Source organism: Coturnix japonica, chromosome Z (genome assembly GCF_054131305.1).
Source record: "Coturnix japonica strain WE chromosome Z, WE-NBRP24, whole genome shotgun sequence".
Classification (NCBI taxonomy): Eukaryota; Metazoa; Chordata; class Aves; order Galliformes; family Phasianidae; genus Coturnix; species Coturnix japonica.
In genome coordinates, this window is record NC_140702.1 from 51,762,608 (window position 1) to 51,783,337 (window position 20,730).

General features: G+C 37.0%; 1 protein-coding gene and 1 long non-coding RNA gene across 4 annotated transcripts in view; one reads left to right on the forward strand and one right to left on the reverse strand.

The window, feature by feature from the left end:
- LOC146754036 (putative COBW domain-containing protein 7) overlaps window positions 1-20,730 on the reverse strand; it is a 128,185-nt gene that overhangs the window by 97,031 nt on the left and 10,424 nt on the right. For all 3 annotated transcript variants that reach the window (XM_085529533.1, XM_085529535.1, XM_085529531.1), the window contains 14 exons: window positions 19,793-19,837; window positions 19,213-19,269; window positions 17,871-17,922; window positions 16,929-16,997; window positions 14,056-16,826; window positions 12,963-13,007; window positions 12,362-12,418; window positions 11,020-11,071; window positions 10,078-10,146; window positions 7,205-9,975; window positions 6,112-6,156; window positions 5,511-5,567; window positions 4,169-4,220; window positions 355-3,295 (listed from right to left, as the gene is read on the reverse strand). Coding sequence is in view for 2 of the 3 variants with exons in the window: in XM_085529531.1 (XP_085385657.1) it covers window positions 9,724-9,975; window positions 10,078-10,146; window positions 11,020-11,071; window positions 12,362-12,418; window positions 12,963-13,007; window positions 14,056-14,219 (639 nt within the window). In the remaining variant the exon portion in view is untranslated. The remainder of the gene's footprint in view (window positions 1-354; window positions 3,296-4,168; window positions 4,221-5,510; window positions 5,568-6,111; window positions 6,157-7,204; window positions 9,976-10,077; window positions 10,147-11,019; window positions 11,072-12,361; window positions 12,419-12,962; window positions 13,008-14,055; window positions 16,827-16,928; window positions 16,998-17,870; window positions 17,923-19,212; window positions 19,270-19,792; window positions 19,838-20,730) is intronic.
- The window catches only part of LOC146754037 (uncharacterized), a 134,800-nt gene that overhangs the window by 22,885 nt on the left and 91,185 nt on the right, over window positions 1-20,730 (forward strand). The window lies entirely within an intron of this gene.

Here is a 20,730-nt window from a genome sequence, read left to right on the forward strand (position 1 = left end):
GAACATTTGGAGAAAGCTCTCAGACATAGAATTGGAATTTTGGGTGGTCCTGAGTAGAGCCAGAGGTTGGAGTCAATGGTCCTTGAAGGTTCCTTCCAACTTAAAAGCATTCTTTGATTCTATTCTATAATTCTACACTTCTGAGCAGGTAACATCAAATCTTACTTAGGCAAGCCGATAATACTGTGGAAGCACAGAAATGCACTGGAAACATCTCCAGAAAGGCGCAGACTCTTTTTCACTGCTTTCTCACTGCTCTTTTTCACTACACGATCTGTTGGAACAATCATGAGATCTAATTTCTAATAACATTTGAGCATGTACAATGTCACGGTTATACCAGAAATTTCATACCTGACAGTTGGTCTGACTTTATTCAATTCTTCCCTTGAAACCAAATCCGTTTTATTGACGATTACAAGATCAGCTAATGCAACCTGCCTATGCATTTGGAAAAAGAAAAAAGGAATACCTTGAACAAGCAGTTTTTTGTAAGGCAGAAGCAGTATGTCTCTCATAGCGCTGTAAAATTACTAGATTGTTAGTTAGTACAGGAAGGCAAACATTAACCAAACCATCAGCCAACTAAAACATCATGGAATGACTACAGTATTAGCTTCTTGAGGTGACTTGTGGCTTGTGCATTTCAGGAGACATAAGTAGCAGCAGCCAGTGACATGAAAGACAAGCCATGGCCACTGAAATGTTTACAAGCACAGCATGCTGAGGCTTTTTCACTGCTAGCAAAAATGTATAGCTAATGGTGAGGAGACTATACTGAAAACTGTTTTTGTAGCTGAAAGTTGAGCTTCTTTCAACCTGTTATTTGTACTCCATCTGTTGTAGTTTCCATGGAAAAAAAGAGGAGGCATTATTTTCAGATCAACCTACTTATTAGAAAATTCATATCTAAGCAGAATGATCAAATGAAGTACAGAGTAAGTTTTGTTTTCTACCTTTGTTTAAAAGCAAGGGAGGGGAAAACCTTAGAAAAGAAAAAGAATCAATTTTGAATGATCTTCCGCACAGTGCAGTCACTGACTATGATTAAAAAAGTGGTTTTGATATCCATACCGAGATGCTTCATTGACAAGGCCTTCTGGCTTCTCCTGTCTCAAGTGCTAGACAATAATTAAAACAGATGGATTAAGCATGTTTAAAAAATGCTCAAATTAATTTGCATTTAAACTATGCAAAAATCATTTTACACAATGTATGATTTTCATTCATACCGCTTAAGTGACTACATTGTAAGGAACTATTTTTATGGCCAACTATCAATGAAAAAGCTAGAAATGAAAAACTATTTCTGCACTTACCAATCCTCACTGTTCTGTAGGTCTGTTCTTTCAGTACACTTTACTTAGATGCCTCTGTTACCTGACATTTTATTCTACTTCCAGGCAACTACATCAGCTGTTAATCCGATCCAGTATGTAGTAGTCTGCCTCACTCTCTCACCCTGGGAATGAACCTATTGGTTCTTTTTTCATCTTCTTTCCATTCTATTGCAGTCTCTTCCAGATCATACAGCTCATGGACACCTTGGACTATCTCTTGATGAGATTTGCCTTGAATAGATACCAGTCCCTTACCAGAAAAATAACTCTTAGAGTATATAAACAAACCTTTAAAAACAAAATACTTACGGAGAAAAAAAGAAAAACAAAACAACTTTACAAGTACACAGAGCAGGGAAAAACCTCTGACAAATATGCAGAGGTTGATCAAAATAACAATGCAACAGAGTCATCTCTTGTAACAACCATTCTTACAATTAATAATTATACTTTGCTATACTCTGCCTTCAGCTTCTCATTTGGACGGTTACCTGGAATATTTGTGCAAATTTCAATGTCATCTCCTACCATGCCACTTTGATTGTATGTATGATATATGTCTCTATGAAAGCCTCATCACCTGTCCAAGGTGATGTAAAATAGGCAAAAATGCTGAGTCTGTTCCCACTGAGTTCTCATGCTTAACACTTACACTGTCTTGAAACAGAATCTCTCAATAGCTGAGAAAGAACAAATATCTGTGTGGTGAAATGACTAGCAATGGAATTAACAATGGAATACCTTCAAAACTAAGTCCATTAACTCACATGCCAAACGTTGCACTAAAAGAGTTTTCATCACTTGAAAACTGTCTAAAATAGAATGTAAATATTACTCGGATCCCAAAGCTCAGTACAACAGAAGCATACTTCTAATCAGCAGTACAGCTAATGAGTACAACAGACAGCTTGAAGTGCATCAGCACTGCCGGCTTTATGCTGCTGTTGTTCTACTTGTCAAGAAATAAACCTTTCTTCCAGTGAAGTAGAAATAATTACCTTGCTGCCTGTGACACACATATGTTCTCAGGAAACAAATCACAGCACATTTGATTGTTTTCCTTAGACCTTGTCTAATCATGCAATCGACTTTTTTATCATTTACTTAGCTTTGTGGTTTAAGGAAAATGAAAGTATATCCTCAAGCATCACCAACGTTCACCTCAGAACTATGCAATGAATCGTACACGGGGATGAATACACTTATGTGTAAATCACATCTTTAAAACTGCAGCCTGATGTAATCAAAAAATTTTAGGGGGACCATAGCTAGCACTGTGCTGCATTGTTACACTCAATTAAACTTCTGTTTATTATGCCAATAACTGTAATCATGGACAGAAACCTGTAACTACATCCCTAGATAAGGAGCCATCTAGGTGAAATGGATGAGACCTTTCAGAGCAAAGGAGGGGAAAACAACATCACCTCCTTTCACTTATGTCCTGATCATTCATCCTGTCCCACTCATGTTTGGGACTGCAAGTCTCCCCTTTCACTACACAGCAAGTAGTACTGTGGTTTGCTTCTCTGTCAGCTACCTTGAGTGGTCTCATTGGCTGGCAGGTATTTAAGTGTCTCTACATGGATCAATGACAAACTGATGTTCTCTCTTTTGTCTGCTCTTTGACCTGTATGTGGCTGACAATACACTGCAGTTTCTTTCCATTTAAAAAGAGGGAAAGCACAAAACAAAGAGGTTGGAAGTTTCAGGCAAACCTTCAGTCTTATGACATCCATGGTACATCCAGTCCTATCTTTCACATTCTTTTCCCACAGAAGATTCTACAAAGAGGAAAAATGTTTTCACAAACAGAACAGCGTAAGATGATTTTCTACAAAAGGACACAATGATTTCGCACTTGACTGCGATGTATTCATATTTACCTGTATAAAGAGATTAACGTTTTCTTCCTTAATATTTCCTAGGACTTCAAGTGTTACTGTCACTATGTCCTGTAAATGGAAAGACACACAAGACAGACAAGATAGATGCTTAAAAGCAGCATTTAGCACACAACTGCTTATACTCTAAAGGAGTGACAGGCCAGACCCTTTCCCCTTCAATTATTTATTAAAAATCAAAACCACAAAACAGACAAAATACTGTATTTTCTCTCTAAATAAAACACAATCAGGAAGATAAAAATGCAATTTAAACTGTAATATGCAAGGATTGTTTTATTGCACAGAGCAAGAGAGAAGATTCTACCCTGACATAAATAAAAGCTGGGTTACATATCTGGAAAAACAAAGCATTTCACATTCCTAACCTTCTAGCACACATGCGATTGTAGGTATTATATCAAATTTATAGGAAAACCTAATTCACTGTTACAGGTTGATCTGTTGATTTTCTGTGTAAAAACGAAGGGAAGCACTCACAGAATGTGTCTCTCTAACACCTTAATTAATGCAAAGTTGTGAACAGCAACTCCCCAATATCTACAAACACTGACATCATTTCGACCTACGGGATAAATATCAGGTGTAAGTATAGGGCTCAATTCTCAAATCTCAATTGCTCAATAAGGACAAATATTGAAAGAATAGTATTACTTGTCTGTTGTAGTAATGCTCTCCATGTACAAGAACACTGTTTCCAACAATAGAACTCTTAAACCATATTTGAAAGCAGAACTCAGTATATACATTTACTATCTATCTATATCAAAGTACATGGCATTCAGTGTAATATTCCAGAGATCTTAAACATACTATTCTCTACCTGAAACCTTCTGAAAAAATAAGATGATTAGTATGCCATGGTTGCAGTTATCCTGAACTATCTTCTAACAGCGAGACTGAAGCAGTGCTTGTTGTAATTACCTTGTCGAGATGTGCATCTGTTGTCTTCATACTCTCCAATTTTTTCTGCAAGCTGTAAACAAGCAGATGTTGCATTTGCACTGGATGGATGCAGTGTCATTATCTCAAACAAGATCTACACAAACTCTTCAGTACTGCAGACCAAAACTAAAGTGCTGTTATCAAAGTAATTTTCAACTGTTAATTCAGCTTTAATCTCAGAATAGTTATGTTTAATTATGTTTGTTTGATCTTTCAAATGTTCTGTGATAGGAAGTCTGCCACAGCTTAACTGCTGGAATTCCACTGTCAATTCTCTAATTTGACTATAGTAATGTACAGAACAATTACGGATTTCCTTTCTAGATTAGGAAAAAAAATCTGACATATGAGTGATAAAGCAAGGAGTGACCTATTGGATGGTCATTTCTGGTTGGATTCAAGCTGTCCTTGGGCCAAGAGAGTCTGTTATGGTTAGAAACGCTTTGTTCTAACTCAGCTGTCAGTGTCTTACAAGAAAGACTTAGGAGACCCATCTTCACAACAAGGCTAGTAGTACGACCTACTAACTTTTAACCATCATAGAGTAAGTCGCCATGGACTTCTATATACATTTTACACTCTTACATCTTTATAAAACAAAAAAGTAACTTCTGACATCTGTGGGATGATTTGTTGGGCATCACTTTTTGAAACTATGTTAGGAAGTAAAAAATGAACAAAGCCATTGCTTCTAAGAGTAAAATGTGCAGTATAAAATGAAGTGAAATACTATACACCACTTTCTACTTAACTCATTCCCAAAGCTAATTCCCACTGCACACTGTGCAGTGCTTCCTAATTTAAAGCTGAGCCTCTTAGTCATAAAAGAACCAGAGGACATAACGGATCCAGGAACACGCTGAACAACATTTCCAAGGCTTAGGTTGTTGTGGAACTCAGAGTTTCCTGTGAAAACTAAGGTCTCCAGTTCATCACAATGTAAAGCAAGAAAAAAATTAAATCCTCTGAGTTTTAAGAGAACCAGAAAAAAGCACTGAGATCTTATTGATTACTAGTAGTACTAATGGACAACTTAAAGCCTCAACAAGGGAAACGGGGGGAAAACGCCAAACAATCATGGGTGCTTTGGCTCTCATTTCATTTTACAAACCCTACAATCTTTTGCTGCATGTATCTCAAGTGGAAAAACATCCTCTTTCTAGTACTTCTTACTCTTACTGAGAATTGTAAACAAGTGTCTGAACTAGAACATGCAACAGAAATTCAGATGCAGACTCTGCCTAAATGTAAATGTACCTACTTCATGCGTGTATCTATGCAATGAGCATTACTTTTAATAAAAGTGAAATTATGGCCATACCTGATTCCAGATAGACTGTCTAAAGCATGCAGGTCCGGCACATTGGAAAGATCAACTCTGCACAGATAGGGAGAGAAAGAAAGCTTTGTATTTTCACTGCATGTAAGAATTATGTGTACTGAAGCTTCGATTACTCATTTTTAAACATATAAATAATTGTTCATGTTTGTTGGTTTTTTTTCCTGATCTCTTATTCCAATGCAAAGCAGCAGAAGCTAGCCCTATTTTCAGATGTCAGCAGTCAGTGCTATCTACCATGGAGTAAAGCAGCTTTCAGCTGTACAGTAATATGGGAGCATAAAAAGAGAATTTTAGTGAATACAGTTAAAAAATAAATTAATACTAAACAAACAAACAAACAAAAAAAAAACCACACAAGAATCCGTTTTCTGAAAGATGTGATTTGTATTGGATGCCTAAGTGTTATCTAATTCTCTGATGGGAACAATCGTTCTGTACCTCTTCGAACACAAGCACACATTAAAACACAGTACAGGTAGGTATGCATGTGCACAGCCAACAGATCATAATGAAAGCTTTGTAAAAATAATGTCAGTGGGACAGGATTTGGTACTTGTTGGAATACAGGTTAATCTAATACCTCGACCTTTGTGTCTCCAAAATTTCGACAAGTCCATTTATTGACCTAAAACAAATAGAAAAAAGCAAAATGAGGTGCAAACGCAACTGTAATATATCGATTGAACAATTTAACAATGTAGAGCAATACAAGAAACATAACGACATCTCTCACACTGTTACTCAATGTTTTACAGTCCAAGAGGCATCAAGAAAAAGTTTGCTTTTGTGACATTTTATAGCCGAACCAAGGTCAAAATTCACAACTTCTGACAATAAAATATTACTACTGAACAGAGCATTTTTCTTCTCTCAGTACAAGCTGCAAGGTTAAGAATTCTCAAGAGTCTGAACCACAAATAACGTTGCAAAGTATTTCTCAATATTCCATTTTGTCTGTCAGGGTACTGAGAAAGATGGAACACACCTTTGAACACTGCTTTGATTCAGCCCGTTTGTTCTTTTACATCCATGACAATTATTCAGATATCTTCCATACCCCTTTAGATTTGCTAATAAACATGTATGTACTACAAGACACTGCCCCCTGTAGTTAACTCAGACAAATGGCAACAGCTGCCCAATAGTATAAGAATGTGAGCACTTAAGACAAAGGTCTATTATAAGGCATTTGTTAGGCCTAATTTAGCCAAGGAAACGGTGTGGAGTTGCACCAGAAGAGGGTCAGGTTGGGTATTGGGAAAAGGTTCTTCACCAGAGGGCGGTAGACATGGAACAGCCCCAAGCAGCCAGAGTTCAAGGAACATTTGGAGAAAGCTCTCAGACATAGAATTGGAATTTTGGGTGGTCCTGAGTAGAGCCAGAGGTTGGAGTCAATGGTCCTTGAAGGTTCCTTCCAACTTAAAAGCATTCTTTGATTCTATTCTATAATTCTACACTTCTGAGCAGGTAACATCAAATCTTACTTAGGCAAGCCGATAATACTGTGGAAGCACAGAAATGCACTGGAAACATCTCCAGAAAGGCGCAGACTCTTTTTCACTGCTTTCTCACTGCTCTTTTTCACTACACGATCTGTTGGAACAATCATGAGATCTAATTTCTAATAACATTTGAGCATGTACAATGTCACGGTTATACCAGAAATTTCATACCTGACAGTTGGTCTGACTTTATTCAATTCTTCCCTTGAAACCAAATCCGTTTTATTGACGATTACAAGATCAGCTAATGCAACCTGCCTATGCATTTGGAAAAAGAAAAAAGGAATACCTTGAACAAGCAGTTTTTTGTAAGGCAGAAGCAGTATGTCTCTCATAGCGCTGTAAAATTACTAGATTGTTAGTTAGTACAGGAAGGCAAACATTAACCAAACCATCAGCCAACTAAAACATCATGGAATGACTACAGTATTAGCTTCTTGAGGTGACTTGTGGCTTGTGCATTTCAGGAGACATAAGTAGCAGCAGCCAGTGACATGAAAGACAAGCCATGGCCACTGAAATGTTTACAAGCACAGCATGCTGAGGCTTTTTCACTGCTAGCAAAAATGTATAGCTAATGGTGAGGAGACTATACTGAAAACTGTTTTTGTAGCTGAAAGTTGAGCTTCTTTCAACCTGTTATTTGTACTCCATCTGTTGTAGTTTCCATGGAAAAAAAGAGGAGGCATTATTTTCAGATCAACCTACTTATTAGAAAATTCATATCTAAGCAGAATGATCAAATGAAGTACAGAGTAAGTTTTGTTTTCTACCTTTGTTTAAAAGCAAGGGAGGGGAAAACCTTAGAAAAGAAAAAGAATCAATTTTGAATGATCTTCCGCACAGTGCAGTCACTGACTATGATTAAAAAAGTGGTTTTGATATCCATACCGAGATGCTTCATTGACAAGGCCTTCTGGCTTCTCCTGTCTCAAGTGCTAGACAATAATTAAAACAGATGGATTAAGCATGTTTAAAAAATGCTCAAATTAATTTGCATTTAAACTATGCAAAAATCATTTTACACAATGTATGATTTTCATTCATACCGCTTAAGTGACTACATTGTAAGGAACTATTTTTATGGCCAACTATCAATGAAAAAGCTAGAAATGAAAAACTATTTCTGCACTTACCAATCCTCACTGTTCTGTAGGTCTGTTCTTTCAGTACACTTTACTTAGATGCCTCTGTTACCTGACATTTTATTCTACTTCCAGGCAACTACATCAGCTGTTAATCCGATCCAGTATGTAGTAGTCTGCCTCACTCTCTCACCCTGGGAATGAACCTATTGGTTCTTTTTTCATCTTCTTTCCATTCTATTGCAGTCTCTTCCAGATCATACAGCTCATGGACACCTTGGACTATCTCTTGATGAGATTTGCCTTGAATAGATACCAGTCCCTTACCAGAAAAATAACTGTTAAGAGTATATAAACAAACCTTTAAAAACAAAATACTTACGGAGAAAAAAAGAAAAACAAAACAACTTTACAAGTACACAGAGCAGGGAAAAACCTCTGACAAATATGCAGAGGTTGATCAAAATAACAATGCAACAGAGTCATCTCTTGTAACAACCATTCTTACAATTAATAATTATACTTTGCTATACTCTGCCTTCAGCATCTCATTTGGACGGTTACCTGGATTATTTGTGCAAATTTAAATGTCATCTCCTACCATGCCACTTTGATTGTATGTATGATATATGTCTCTATGAAAGCCTCATCACCTGTCCAAGGTGATGTAAAATAGGCAAAAATGCTGAGTCTGTTCCCACTGAGTTCTCATGCTTAACACTTACACTGTCTTGAAACAGAATCTCTCAATAGCTGAGAAAGAACAAATATCTGTGTGGTGAAATGACTAGCAATGGAATTAACAATGGAATACCTTCAAAACTAAGTCCATTAACTCACATGCCAAACGTTGCACTAAAAGAGTTTTCATCACTTGAAAACTGTCTAAAATAGAATGTAAATATTACTCGGATCCCAAAGCTCAGTACAACAGAAGCATACTTCTAATCAGCAGTACAGCTAATGAGTACAACAGACAGCTTGAAGTGCATCAGCACTGCCGGCTTTATGCTGCTGTTGTTCTACTTGTCAAGAAATAAACCTTTCTTCCAGTGAAGTAGAAATAATTACCTTGCTGCCTGTGACACACATATGTTCTCAGGAAACAAATCACAGCACATTTGATTGTTTTCCTTAGACCTTGTCTAATCATGCAATCGACTTTTTTATCATTTACTTAGCTTTGTGGTTTAAGGAAAATGAAAGTATATCCTCAAGCATCACCAACGTTCACCTCAGAACTATGCAATGAATCGTACACGGGGATGAATACACTTATGTGTAAATCACATCTTTAAAACTGCAGCCTGATGTAATCAAAAAATTTTAGGGGGACCATAGCTAGCACTGTGCTGCATTGTTACACTCAATTAAACTTCTGTTTATTATGCCAATAACTGTAATCATGGACAGAAACCTGTAACTACATCCCTAGATAAGGAGCCATCTAGGTGAAATGGATGAGTCCTTTCAGAGCAAAGGAGGGGAAAACAACATCACCTCCTTTCACTTATGTCCTGATCATTCATCCTGTCCCACTCATGTTTGGGACTGCAAGTCTCCCCTTTCACTACACAGCAAGTAGTACTGTGGTTTGCTTCTCTGTCAGCTACCTTGAGTGGTCTCATTGGCTGGCAGGTATTTAAGTGTCTCTACATGGATCAATGACAAACTGATGTTCTCTCTTTTGTCTGCTCTTTGACCTGTATGTGGCTGACAATACACTGCAGTTTCTTTCCATTTAAAAAGAGGGAAAGCACAAAACAAAGAGGTTGGAAGTTTCAGGCAAACCTTCAGTCTTATGACATCCATGGTACATCCAGTCCTATCTTTCACATTCTTTTCCCACACAAGATTCTACAAAGAGGAAAAATGTTTTCACAAACAGAACAGCGTAAGATGATTTTCTACAAAAGGACACAATGATTTCGCACTTGACTGCGATGTATTCATATTTACCTGTATAAAGAGATTAACGTTTTCTTCCTTAATATTTCCTAGGACTTCAAGTGTTACTGTCACTATGTCCTGTAAATGGAAAGACACACAAGACAGACAAGATAGATGCTTAAAAGCAGCATTTAGCACACAACTGCTTATACTCTAAAGGAGTGACAGGCCAGACCCTTTCCCCTTCAATTATTTATTAAAAATCAAAACCACAAAACAGACAAAATACTGTATTTTCTCTCTAAATAAAACACAATCAGGAAGATAAAAATGCAATTTAAACTGTAATATGCAAGGATTGTTTTATTGCACAGAGCAAGAGAGAAGATTCTACCCTGACATAAATAAAAGCTGGGTTACATATCTGGAAAAACAAAGCATTTCACATTCCTAACCTTCTAGCACACATGCGATTGTAGGTATTATATCAAATTTATAGGAAAACCTAATTCACTGTTACAGGTTGATCTGTTGATTTTCTGTGTAAAAACGAAGGGAAGCACTCACAGAATGTGTCTCTCTAACACCTTAATTAATGCAAAGTTGTGAACAGCAACTCCCCAATATCTACAAACACTGACATCATTTCGACCTACGGGATAAATATCAGGTGTAAGTATAGGGCTCAATTCTCAAATCTCAATTGCTCAATAAGGACAAATATTGAAAGAATAGTATTACTTGTCTGTTGTAGTAATGCTCTCCATGTACAAGAACACTGTTTCCAACAATAGAACTCTTAAACCATATTTGAAAGCAGAACTCAGTATATACATTTACTATCTATCTATATCAAAGTACATGGCATTCAGTGTAATATTCCAGAGATCTTAAACATACTATTCTCTACCTGAAACCTTCTGAAAAAATAAGATGATTAGTATGCCATGGTTGCAGTTATCCTGAACTATCTTCTAACAGCGAGACTGAAGCAGTGCTTGTTGTAATTACCTTGTCGAGATGTGCATCTGTTGTCTTCATACTCTCCAATTTTTTCTGCAAGCTGTAAACAAGCAGATGTTGCATTTGCACTGGATGGATGCAGTGTCATTATCTCAAACAAGATCTACACAAACTCTTCAGTACTGCAGACCAAAACTAAAGTGCTGTTATCAAAGTAATTTTCAACTGTTAATTCAGCTTTAATCTCAGAATAGTTATGTTTAATTATGTTTGTTTGATCTTTCAAATCATCTGTGATAGGAAGTCTGCCACAGATTAACTGCTGGAATTCCACTGTCAATTCTCTAATTTGACTATAGTAATGTACAGAACAATTACGGATTTCCTTTCTAGATTAGGAAAAAAATTCTGACCTAAGAGTGATAAAGCAAGGAGTGACCTATTGGATGGTCATTTCTGGTTGGATTCAAGCTGTCCTTGGGCCAAGAGAGTCTGTTATGGTTAGAAACGCTTTGTTCTAACTCAGCTGTCAGTGTCTTACAAGAAAGACTTAGGAGACCCATCTTCACAACAAGGCTAGTAGTACGACCTACTAACTTTTAACCATCATAGAGTAAGTCGCCATGGACTTCTATATACATTTTACACTCTTACATCTTTATAAAACAAAAAAGTAACTTCTGACATCTGTGGGATGATTTGTTGGGCATCACTTTTTGAAACTATGTTAGGAAGTAAAAAATGAACAAAGCCATTGCTTCTAAGAGTAAAATGTGCAGTATAAAATGAAGTGAAATACTATACACCACTTTCTACTTAACTCATTCCCAAAGCTAATTCCCACTGCACACTGTGCAGTGCTTCCTAATTTAAAGCTGAGCCTCTTAGTCATAAAAGAACCAGAGGACATAACGGATCCAGGAACACGCTGAACAACATTTCCAAGGCTTAGGTTGTTGTGGAACTCAGAGTTTCCTGTGAAAACTAAGGTCTCCAGTTCATCACAATGTAAAGCAAGAAAAAAATTAAATCCTCTGAGTTTTAAGAGAACCAGAAAAAAGCACTGAGATCTTATTGATTACTAGTAGTACTAATGGACAACTTAAAGCCTCAACAAGGGAAACGGGGGGAAAACGCCAAACAATCATGGGTGCTTTGGCTCTCATTTCATTTTACAAACCCTACAATCTTTTGCTGCATGTATCTCAAGTGGAAAAACATCCTCTTTCTAGTACTTCTTACTCTTACTGAGAATTGTAAACAAGTGTCTGAACTAGAACATGCAACAGAAATTCAGATGCAGACTCTGCCTAAATGTAAATGTACCTACTTCATGCGTGTATCTATGCAATGAGCATTACTTTTAATAAAAGTGAAATTATGGCCATACCTGATTCCAGATAGACTGTCTAAAGCATGCAGGTCCGGCACATTGGAAAGATCAACTCTGCACAGATAGGGAGAGAAAGAAAGCTTTGTATTTTCACTGCATGTAAGAATTATGTGTACTGAAGCTTCGATTACTCATTTTTAAACATATAAATAATTGTTCATGTTTGTTGGTTTTTTTTCCTGATCTCTTATTCCAATGCAAAGCAGCAGAAGCTAGCCCTATTTTCAGATGTCAGCAGTCAGTGCTATCTACCATGGAGTAAAGCAGCTTTCAGCTGTACAGTAATATGGGAGCATAAAAAGAGAATTTTAGTGAATACAGTTAAAAAATAAATTAATACTAAACAAACAAACAAACAAAAAAAAAACCACACAAGAATCCGTTTTCTGAAAGATGTGATTTGTATTGGATGCCTAAGTGTTATCTAATTCTCTGATGGGAACAATCGTTCTGTACCTCTTCGAACACAAGCACACATTAAAACACAGTACAGGTAGGTATGCATGTGCACAGCCAACAGATCATAATGAAAGCTTTGTAAAAATAATGTCAGTGGGACAGGATTTGGTACTTGTTGGAATACAGGTTAATCTAATACCTCGACCTTTGTGTCTCCAAAATTTCGACAAGTCCATTTATTGACCTAAAACAAATAGAAAAAAGCAAAATGAGGTGCAAACGCAACTGTAATATATTGATTGAACAATTTAACAATGTAGAGCAATACAAGAAACATAACGACATCTCTCACACTGTTACTCAATGTTTTACAGTCCAAGAGGCATCAAGAAAAAGTTTGCTTTTGTGACATTTTATAGCCGAACCAAGGTCAAAATTCACAACTTCTGACAATAAAATATTACTACTGAACAGAGCATTTTTCTTCTCTCAGTACAAGCTGCAAGGTTAAGAATTCTCAAGAGTCTGAACCACAAATAACGTTGCAAAGTATTTCTCAATATTCCATTTTGTCTGTCAGGGTACTGAGAAAGATGGAACACACCTTTGAACACTGCTTTGATTCAGCCCATTTGTTCTTTTACATCCATGACAATTATTCAGATATCTTCCATACCCCTTTATATTTGCTAATAAACATGTATGGACTAGCAGACATTGCCCCCCGTAGTTAACTCAGACAAATGGCAACAGCTGCCCAATAGTATAAGAATGTGAGCACTTAAGACAAAGGTCTATTATAAGGCATTTGTTAGGCCTAATTTAGCCAAGGAAACGGTGTGGAGTTGCACCAGAAGAGGGTCAGGTTGGGTATTGGGAAAAGGTTCTTCACCAGAGGGCCGTAGACATGGAACAGCCCCAAGCAGCCAGAGTTCAAGGAACATTTGGAGAAAGCTCTCAGACATAGAATTGGAATTTTGGGTGGTCCTGAGTAGAGCCAGAGGTTGGAGTCAATGGTCCTTGAAGGTTCCTTCCAACTTAAAAGCATTCTTTGATTCTATTCTATAATTCTACACTTCTGAGCAGGTAACATCAAATCTTACTTAGGCAAGCCGATAATACTGTGGAAGCACAGAAATGCACTGGAAACATCTCCAGAAAGGCGCAGACTCTTTTTCACTGCTTTCTCACTGCTCTTTTTCACTACACGATCTGTTGGAACAATCATGAGATCTAATTTCTAATAACATTTGAGCATGTACAATGTCACGGTTATACCAGAAATTTCATACCTGACAGTTGGTCTGACTTTATTCAATTCTTCCCTTGAAACCAAATCCGTTTTATTGACGATTACAAGATCAGCTAATGCAACCTGCCTATGCATTTGGAAAAAGAAAAAAGGAATACCTTGAACAAGCAGTTTTTTGTAAGGCAGAAGCAGTATGTCTCTCATAGCGCTGTAAAATTACTAGATTGTTAGTTAGTACAGGAAGGCAAACATTAACCAAACCATCAGCCAACTAAAACATCATGGAATGACTACAGTATTAGCTTCTTGAGGTGACTTGTGGCTTGTGCATTTCAGGAGACATAAGTAGCAGCAGCCAGTGACATGAAAGACAAGCCATGGCCACTGAAATGTTTACAAGCACAGCATGCTGAGGCTTTTTCACTGCTAGCAAAAATGTATAGCTAATGGTGAGGAGACTATACTGAAAACTGTTTTTGTAGCTGAAAGTTGAGCTTCTTTCAACCTGTTATTTGTACTCCATCTGTTGTAGTTTCCATGGAAAAAAAGAGGAGGCATTATTTTCAGATCAACCTACTTATTAGAAAATTCATATCTAAGCAGAATGATCAAATGAAGTACAGAGTAATTTTTGTTTTCTACCTTTGTTTAAAAGCAAGGGAGGGGAAAACCTTAGAAAAGAAAAAGAATCAATTTTGAATGATCTTCCGCACAGTGCAGTCACTGACTATGATTAAAAAAGTGGTTTTGATATCCATACCGAGATGCTTCATTGACAAGGCCTTCTGGCTTCTCCTGTCTCAAGTGCTAGACAATAATTAAAACAGATGGATTAAGCATGTTTAAAAAACGCTCAAATTAATTTGCATTTAAACTATGCAAAAATCATTTTACACAATGTATGATTTTCATTCATACCGCTTAAGTGACTACATTGTAAGGAACTATTTTTATGGCCAACTATCAATGAAAAAGCTAGAAATGAAAAACTATTTCTGCACTTACCAATCCTCACTGTTCTGTAGGTCTGTTCTTTCAGTACACTTTACTTAGATGCCTCTGTTACCTGACATTTTATTCTACTTCCAGGCAACTACATCAGCTGTTAATCCGATCCAGTATGTAGTAGTCTGCCTCACTCTCTCACCCTGGGAATGAACCTATTGGTTCTTTTTTCATCTTCTTTCCATTCTATTGCAGTCTCTTCCAGATCATACAGCTCATGGACACCTTGGACTATCTCTTGATGAGATTTGCCTTGAATAGATACCAGTCCCTTACCAGAAAAATAACTGTTAAGAGTATATAAACAAACCTTTAAAAACAAAATACTTACGGAGAAAAAAAGAAAAACAAAACAACTTTACAAGTACACAGAGCAGGGAAAAACCTCTGACAAATATGCAGAGGTTGATCAAAATAACAATGCAACAGAGTCATCTCTTGTAACAACCATTCTTACAATTAATAATTATACTTTGCTATACTCTGCCTTCAGCTTCTCATTTGGACGGTTACCTGGAATATTTGTGCAAATTTCAATGTCATCTCCTACCATGCCACTTTGATTGTATGTATGATATATGTCTCTATGAAAGCCTCATCACCTGTCCAAGGTGATGTAAAATAGGCAAAAATGCTGAGTCTGTTCCCACTGAGTTCTCATGCTTAACACTTACACTGTCTTGAAACAGAATCTCTCAATAGCTGAGAAAGAACAAATATCTGTGTGGTGAAATGACTAGCAATGGAATTAACAATGGAATACCTTCAAAACTAAGTCCATTAACTCACATGCCAAACGTTGCACTAAAAGAGTTTTCATCACTTGAAAACTGTCTAAAATAGAATGTAAATATTACTCGGATCCCAAAGCTCAGTACAACAGAAGCATACTTCTAATCAGCAGTACAGCTAATGAGTACAACAGACAGCTTGAAGTGCATCAGCACTGCCGGCTTTATGCTGCTGTTGTTCTACTTGTCAAGAAATAAACCTTTCTTCCAGTGAAGTAGAAATAATTACCTTGCTGCCTGTGACACACATATGTTCTCAGGAAACAAATCACAGCACATTTGATTGTTTTCCTTAGACCTTGTCTAATCATGCAATCGACTTTTTTATCATTTACTTAGCTTTGTGGTTTAAGGAAAATGAAAGTATATCCTCAAGCATCACCAACGTTCACCTCAGAACTATGCAATGAATCGTACACGGGGATGAATACACTTATGTGTAAATCACATCTTTAAAACTGCAGCCTGATGTAATCAAAAAATTTTAGGGGGACCATAGCTAGCACTGTGCTGCATTGTTACACTCAATTAAACTTCTGTTTATTATGCCAATAACTGTAATCATGGACAGAAACCTGTAACTACATCCCTAGCTAAGGAGCCATCTAGGTGAAATGGATGAGACCTTTCAGAGCAAAGGAGGGGAAAACAACATCACCTCCTTTCACTTATGTCCTGATCATTCATCCTGTCCCACTCATGTTTGGGACTGCAAGTCTCCCCTTTCACTACACAGCAAGTAGTACTGTGGTTTGCTTCTCTGTCAGCTACCTTGAGTGGTCTCATTGGCCAGCAGGTATTTAAGTGTCTCTACATGGATCAATGACAAACTGATGTTCTCTCTTTTGTCTGCTCTTTGACCTGTATGTGGCTGACAATACACTGCAGTTTCTTTCCATTTAAAAAGAGGGAAAGCACAAAACAAAGAGGTTGGAAGTTTCAGGCAAACCTTCAGTCTTATGACATCCATGGTACATCCAGTCCTATCTTTCACATTCTTTTCCCACACAAGATTCTACAAAGAGGAAAAATGTTTTCACAAACAGAACAGCGTAAGATGATTTTCTACAAAAGGACACAATGATTTCGCACTTGACTGCGATGTATTCATATTTACCTGTATAAAGAGATTAACGTTTTCTTCCTTAATATTTCCTAGGACTTCAAGTGTTACTGTCACTATGTCCTGTAAATGGAAAGACACACAAGACAGACAAGATAGATGCTTAAAAGCAGCATTTAGCACACAACTGCTTATACTCTAAAGGAGTGACAGGCCAGACCCTTTCCCCTTCAATTATTTATTAAAAATCAAAACCACAAAACAGACAAAATACTGTATTTTCTCTCTAAATAAAACACAATCAGGAAGATAAAAATGCAATTTAAACTGTAATATGCAAGGATTGTTTTATTGCACAGAGCAAGAGAGAAGATTCTACCCTGACATAAATAAAAGCTGGGTTACATATCTGGAAAAACAAAGCATTTCACATTCCTAACCTTCTAGCACACATGCGATTGTAGGTATTATATCAAATTTATAGGAAAACCTAATTCACTGTTACAGGTTGATCTGTTGATTTTCTGTGTAAAAACGAAGGGAAGCACTCACAGAATGTGTCTCTCTAACACCTTAATTAATGCAAAGTTGTGAACAGCAACTCCCCAATATCTACAAACACTGACATCATTTCGACCTACGGGATAAATATCAGGTGTAAGTATAGGGCTCAATTCTCAAATCTCAATTGCTCAATAAGGACAAATATTGAAAGAATAGTATTACTTGTCTGTTGTAGTAATGCTCTCCATGTACAAGAACACTGTTTCCAACAATAGAACTCTTAAACCATATTTGAAAGCAGAACTCAGTATATACATTTACTATCTATCTATATCAAAGTACATGGCATTCAGTGTAATATTCCAGAGATCTTAAACATACTATTCTCTACCTGAAACCTTCTGAAAAAATAAGATGATTAGTATGCCATGGTTGCAGTTATCCTGAACTATCTTCTAACAGCGAGACTGAAGCAGTGCTTGTTGTAATTACCTTGTCGAGATGTGCATCTGTTGTCTTCATACTCTCCAATTTTTTCTGCAAGCTGTAAACAAGCAGATGTTGCATTTGCACTGGATGGATGCAGTGTCATTATCTCAAACAAGATCTACACAAACTCTTCAGTACTGCAGACCAAAACTAAAGTGCTGTTATCAAAGTAATTTTCAACTGTTAATTCAGCTTTAATCTCAGAATAGTTATGTTTAATTATGTTTGTTTGATCTTTCAAATGATCTGTGATAGGAAGTCTGCCACAGATTAACTGCTGGAATTCCACTGTCAATTCTCTAATTTGACTATAGTAATGTACAGAACAATTACGGATTTCCTTTCTAGATTAGGAAAAAAATTCTGACCTAAGAGTGATAAAGCAAGGAGTGACCTATTGGATGGTCATTTCTGGTTGGATTCAAGCTGTCCTTGGGCCAAGAGAGTCTGTTATGGTTAGAAACGCTTTGTTCTAACTCAGCTGTCAGTGTCTTACAAGAAAGACTTAGGAGACCCATCTTCACAACAAGGCTAGTAGTACGACCTACTAACTTTTAACCATCATAGAGTAAGTCGCCATGGACTTCTATATACATTTTACACTCTTACATCTTTATAAAACAAAAAAGTAACTTCTGACATCTGTGGGATGATTTGTTGGGCATCACTTTTTGAAACTATGTTAGGAAGTAAAAAATGAACAAAGCCATTGCTTCTAAGAGTAAAATGTGCAGTATAAAATGAAGTGAAATACTATACACCACTTTCTACTTAACTCATTCCCAAAGCTAATTCCCACTGCACACTGTGCAGTGCTTCCTAATTTAAAGCTGAGCCTCTTAGTCATAAAAGAACCAGAGGACATAACGGATCCAGGAACACGCTGAACAACATTTCCAAGGCTTAGGTTGTTGTGGAACTCAGAGTTTCCTGTGAAAACTAAGGTCTCCAGTTCATCACAATGTAAAGCAAGAAAAAAATTAAATCCTCTGAGTTTTAAGAGAACCAGAAAAAAGCACTGAGATCTTATTGATTACTAGTAGTACTAATGGACAACTTAAAGCCTCAACAAGGGAAACGGGGGGAAAACGCCAAACAATCATGGGTGCTTTGGCTCTCATTTCATTTTACAAACCCTACAATCTTTTGCTGCATGTATCTCAAGTGGAAAAACATCCTCTTTCTAGTACTTCTTACTCTTACTGAGAATTGTAAACAAGTGTCTGAACTAGAACATGCAACAGAAATTCAGATGCAGACTCTGCCTAAATGTAAATGTACCTACTTCATGCGTGTATCTATGCAATGAGCATTACTGTTAATAAAAGTGAAATTATGGCCATACCTGATTCCAGATAGACTGTCTAAAGCATGCAGGTCCGGCACATTGGAAAGATCAACTCTGCACAGATAGGGAGAGAAAGAAAGCTTTGTATTTTCACTGCATGTAAGAATTATGTGTACTGAAGCTTCGATTACTCATTTTTAAACATATAAATAATTGTTCATGTTTGTTGGTTTTTTTTCCTGATCTCTTATTCCAATGCAAAGCAGCAGAAGCTAGCCCTATTTTCAGATGTCAGCAGTCAGTGCTATCTACCATGGAGTAAAGCAGCTTTCAGCTGTACAGTAATATGGGAGCATAAAAAGAGAATTTTAGTGAATACAGTTAAAAAACAAATTAATACTAAAAACCACACAAGAATCTGTTTTCTGAAAGATGTGATTTGTTTTGGATGCCTAAGTGTTATCTAATTCTCTGATGGGAACAATCGTTCTGTACCTCTTTGAACACAAGCACACATTAAAACACAGTACAGGTAGGTATGCATGTGCACAGCCAACAGATCATAATGAAAGCTTTGTAAAAATAATGTCAGTGGGACAGGATTTGGTACTTGTTGGAATACAGGTTAATCTAATACCTCGACCTTTGTGTCTCCAAAATTTCGACAAGTCCATTTATTGACCTAAAACAAATAGAAAAAAGCAAAATGAGGTTCAAATGCAACTGTAATATATCCATTGAACAATTTAATAATGTAGAGCAATACAAGAAACATAACGACATCTCTCACACTGTTACTCAATGTTTTACAGTCCAAGAGGCGTCAAGAAAAAGTTTGCTTTTGTGACATTTTATAGACGAACCAAGGTCAAAATTCACAACTTCTGACAATAAAATACTACTACTGAACATAGCATTTTTCTTCTCCCAGTACAAACTGCAAGGTTAAGAATTCTCAAGAGTCTGAACCACAAATAACGTTGCAAAGTATTTCTCAATATTCCATTTTGTCTGTCAGGGTACTGAGAAAGATGGAACACACCTTTGAACACTGCTTTGATTCAGCCCGTTTGTTCTTTTACATCCATGACAATTATTCAGATATCTTCCATACCCCTTTAGATTTGCTAATAAACATGTATGTACTACAAGACACTGCCCCCTGTAGTTAACTCAGACAAATGGCAACAGCTGCCCAATAGTATAAGAATGTGAGCACTTAAGACAAAGGTCTATTATAAGGCATTTGTTAGGCCTAATTTAGCCAAGGAAACGGTGTGGAGTTGCACCAGAAGAGGGTCAGGTTGGGTATTAGGAAAAGGTTCTTCACCAGAGGGCCGTAGACATGGAACAGCCCCAAGCAGCCAGAGTTCAAGGAACATTTGGAGAAAGCTCTCAGACATAGAATTGGAATTTTGGGTGGTCCTGAGTAGAGCCAGAGGTTGGAGTCAATGGTCCTTGAAGGTTCCTTCCAACTTAAGAGCATTCTTGGATTCTATTCTATAATTCTACACTTCTGAGCAGGTAACATCAAATCTTACTTAGGCAAGCTGATAAGACTGTGGAAGCACAGAA